Raw genomic sequence first — 4,275 nt, 5'->3', positions numbered from 1 at the left:
GTTCACAACAAAAATGAGCAGAACTCTTGATTGCTGGTGGCAGTACAAAATGGTACAGTCACTTTGGAAGATAGTTTGTCTGTCTCTTATAAAACTAAACATAGTCTTTCCATATTCCCACAGTTACACCCCTTGGTATGTACCCAAAGTAGTTGAAAACTGAAGTCCACACAAAACCTGTGAGTTGATGTTTATAGCAACTTTATGTATAATTGCAAAACTCAGAAGCAATTAAGATAGTATTTAGCAGGTTGAATGGACAATAAACTGTGGTATGTTCCAAGAATGGAATAGTATTCATCACTAAAAAGAATGAACTGCCCCCCTGGCAATGGGCAAAGAGACACCTCAATGGTGGTGTTGCTCTTATATCAGTAAGGGGCAGAGTAGAACACAGTCCTTTGTTCATCCTAGCTTGATGCCTGTGTTGGTGGCCAGAGCTATTTCATGCCTAGGGCACATAAAATCTTAGGTTGGACTGTTTTCTTCTGGAGTCTTGGAAGAGAAAGAATCAAACAGTAGACTTAATACTTTTTGAAGTGCAAGGAGGAAATTCTGAAATGTTTGACAGATGTACTAATTATTTTGCTGTGAATTTATGGGCACAGATAATATAAATAAGAAATTGGTAGATGCTGGACATAGTGGCACATGACCTGTAATCCCATCTCAGGAAATCAAGGCAGGATTACAAGGTCAAAGCCAGCCTGAACAACTTGGCGACACTTGAGTATAAAAAGAGCTGGGAATGTATCTCAGTGGTTATAAGGCCTTTAAAAGTCCATAAAATGGGTTTTTTGCCTACTTGCTTAAAGAGAATGGGTCACCTAGTTTAGGTTCTCTAGCCATGCAGCAATAGGCCATTTACATGCATCATGAAGTCATGTGGCTTATAATTGCCTTTCAGAAAGTTAAGGGTTGTAACCATCCAGAAACTTACTCAGGCTTTGTTATGAATTAATGTGTACTAAGGAAACCTGACTGGGTTCAAATCGTTTCTGCCATGTTGCGCAGTGTGATCTTAGAGATTGTTGGTTAACCAGCCCTGCCTCCTGTTTCTCGCCCAAAAAGTGAGTTTAGTAGTTATTGAAAAGAAATAAAAACATGAAACCCATTACAGGTGGGTTGGGACCTCGCACAGTCAGAGCTAATATATGAGCATCTTTCTTTCTCTGGTTCAGATACAAAAGGTGGTCATGGCATTAGGAGATTACATGGGTGCCTCCTGTCATGCCTGTATTGGAGGCACTAATGTATGTGCTGAGGTGCAAAAGTTGCAGATGGAAGTTCCCCATATCATTGTGGGTACCCCTGGCTGCGTGTTTGATATGCTCAACCGGAGATACCTGTCTCCCAAATATATTAAAATGTTTGTGTTGGATGAAGCTGATGAAATGTTAAGCCGTGGATTCAAGGACCAGATCTACGACATATTCCAAAAGCTCAACAGCAATACCCAGGTGGTTTTGTTGTCAGCTACAATGCCTTCTGATGTGCTTGAGGTGACCAAGAAGTTCATGAGGGACCCCATTCGGATTCTTGTCAAGAAGGAAGAGTTGACCTTGGAGGGTATCCGCCAGTTCTACATCAATGTGGAACGAGAGGAATGGAAGCTGGACACACTGTGTGACTTGTATGAAACCCTGACCATTACCCAGGCAGTGATCTTTATCAACACCCGAAGGAAGGTTGATTGGCTCACTGAGAAGATGCATGCCCGAGATTTTACTGTCTCTGCCATGCATGGAGATATGGACCAAAAGGAACGAGATGTGATCATGAGGGAGTTCTGGTCTGGATCTAGCAGAGTATTGATTACCACTGACTTACTGGCCAGAGGCATTGATGTGCAGCAGGTTTCTTTAGTCATCAACTATGACCTTCCCACCAACAGGGAAAACTACATCCACAGAATTGGTCGAGGTGGGCGTTTTGGCCGTAAGGGTGTGGCTATTAACATGGTGACAGAAGAAGACAAGAGGTCTCTTCGAGACATTGAGACCTTCTACAACACCTCCATTGAAGAGATGCCCCTCAATGTTGCTGACCTCATCTGAGAGGGGCTGTCCTGCTACCTAGCTCCAGCCAGGGTTCAATCCTGGGGGCTAAGGAGCAGCTGGAAGGGGGAGGGAAGGGAGCCAAGGGATGGACATCTTGTCATTTTTTTTCTTTTTTTTTTTTTTTTCTTTGAATAAATGTCACTTTTTGAGGCAAAAAAAAAAGAATGAACTGTTGATCCATGAGAAGACCTAGAGGAACCTTACTAAGTAAAGGAATCCAATTTGAAGAGGCTACATTGTGTATAATTCCAACCATATGACATTGTGGATACAGTAAAAAAAGAATTTCCAGGGATTAGGGCAGAGAGAGGGATGCATAGACAGCACAGAGGATTTTTAGACAGTGAATCTGCTCTGAATACTAAAACAGTGGATACACATAACTTTGCACCTGTCCAAACCCAAAGAAAATATAGCACCAAGAGTGAATCCTGATGTAAACTATAGACTTTAGGCAATAATGATGTGTTGATGTTTGTTCATCAATTATAACCAGCATACCACTCTGGTGGGGATCTTGATAATGGGGAAGACTATGCATGTGTTGGGGTGGGGGATATATGGGAAATCTCTATACCTTCCACTCCATTTTGTGAGAAAAGCATTTATAAGCACCTTGCTTGCTGTGTCTTACGATTTAATAATAGCTATCTTGCTGTGTTCTTACCATGTGTCTAGCACAGTTAAACACCTTGTCACATTCAATCCTGGACACAACCCTATAAAGAAGGTACTATCATTACCATCATTCCCATTTTACTGAAGAGGAAATGAGACTTGGAGAGCCTGAGGAATTTGCCAAAGGTCACTATAATAATGGACAGAGCCTAGGACATCAGCATTACGCCATGCTGTCTCAGACCACCAATACGACTGAAGTCAGTGCTTTGTCACAGGGGCTTTGTAACATATGGTCATGACTAATATCTATGATGGGATAAGAAAGACTGTGAACTGAAATTTTGTTCTGAAGTTATTTATAAATAAGTTGTAAAGATCAGACTGCCACCAAGTGAGAGATGAAGGAAGATCTTTGCATGATTGACTCACTGAGCATCCACTTCCAGTGCATCAAGAAACGTGTGTGTGTGTGTATGTGTGTGTGTGTATGTTGAAGTATCGTTTGCCAAGCTTTTCCAGTTGAAAAAAGAAAAATCAGCTCCTAATGGCAAAATTTAAATAGTTTATAATGATTTATGCTCTGATTTTTTTAAAAAGTGTTCTTCATTATGCCTAAAATAAGGTAAAATATGACTTCTTCACTTTTTAGTGATTTATAGATAGTACCCCACACTGTGCCCTCACAGGGCATGTACAAAGGGAAGACTGAAATCATTAATAATATAAAGGACACCCACATCTGGTTGGTCCTCCCAGGTGAATCAAGCTGAAGCCTGATTTAACAGATGGACACTGCGCTGTTTCCTGATGGTAAAATCACCAGATGTTTAGAGATTCCAGAAGTACAAAGGCAGAAGGAAATGCGTTAATGATGAGGTTTCTAGCATAGCTTTGAATTATTATATTTTTTAACACTGCATTTTCTTACACATTGGGTATATGAGCATGAATCGTGCCATTATTTGAATTTTAATTAAAATAGTCTTTTGCTTTAGAATACTTTATCCTAAAAATAAGAAACAAGATAAATGTTCTTATATGCCATTATCAAACAATATGAAGCATAACTCAAAGCTTGACATTTTTAATTGTTTTATTTCCCATTGATTTTCATGGGCAAAGTTCCCTGAAGTCACCTGGGCTGGGTCTGTCTGCCTTTGTGGTGATGATGTGCTAGGTTCTGCTTGGCTGTCTCCCTGGTTGTACAGGAGAGTCTCTGTTCCCTGCTGCCAGAGGCAAGGTGGGAGGGTCACACCAGGTTTTCTCCAACACTTCCATAGGCTGTATCCATTATTTTTATTCTAATCCTGAAGAGAAGTTAGGCCCAGTCTCCTTCAAGAACAGAATAGCATGAAGGCCATTATGCTGGGGAACTGGCACTGGGACTATGGTGCCAGAAGAGCCACAGGAAGGAGGATAGTCCATGGTGGTGAGCCTGAGAGCCAAAACTGTCTGTACAGGGAGAAAGACCTAATTTTGAATAGTGAAGCCAGCATTTACTAACCATGTGAATGTGCCCTTGGATAAGTGACTTCGCTCCGTATCTTGGTTCGCGATTTTCTCCTCTGTACAGTGGGGATTTAATTGTATACTT

General features: G+C 41.1%; 1 protein-coding gene across 1 annotated transcript; it reads left to right on the top strand.

The window, feature by feature from the left end:
- Nucleotides 1-795: 795 nt before the first annotated feature.
- On the top strand, nt 796-2,215 carry LOC306657961 (eukaryotic initiation factor 4A-I-like). Its single transcript, XM_079134529.1, has one exon. It carries the CDS (start codon nt 1,155-1,157, stop codon nt 2,055-2,057), a length of 903 nt encoding a protein of 300 aa, XP_078990655.1. The 5' UTR covers nt 796-1,154; the 3' UTR covers nt 2,058-2,215.
- Nucleotides 2,216-4,275: the final 2,060 nt, after the last annotated feature.

Source organism: Sciurus vulgaris (assembly GCF_902686455.1).
Source record: "Sciurus vulgaris genome assembly, chromosome: 3".
In the NCBI taxonomy this organism is placed as follows: domain Eukaryota; kingdom Metazoa; phylum Chordata; class Mammalia; order Rodentia; family Sciuridae; genus Sciurus; species Sciurus vulgaris.
The sequence above is the reverse complement of the archived record's forward strand: the minus strand, read 5'-3'. Positions and strand labels throughout refer to the sequence as shown.

What these genes read in the sequence shown, in the direction of transcription:
- LOC306657961 (XM_079134529.1), top strand. Translation starts at nt 1,155, where the DNA reads ATGAGCATCTTTCTTTCTCTGGTTCAGATACAAAAGGTGGTCATGGCA.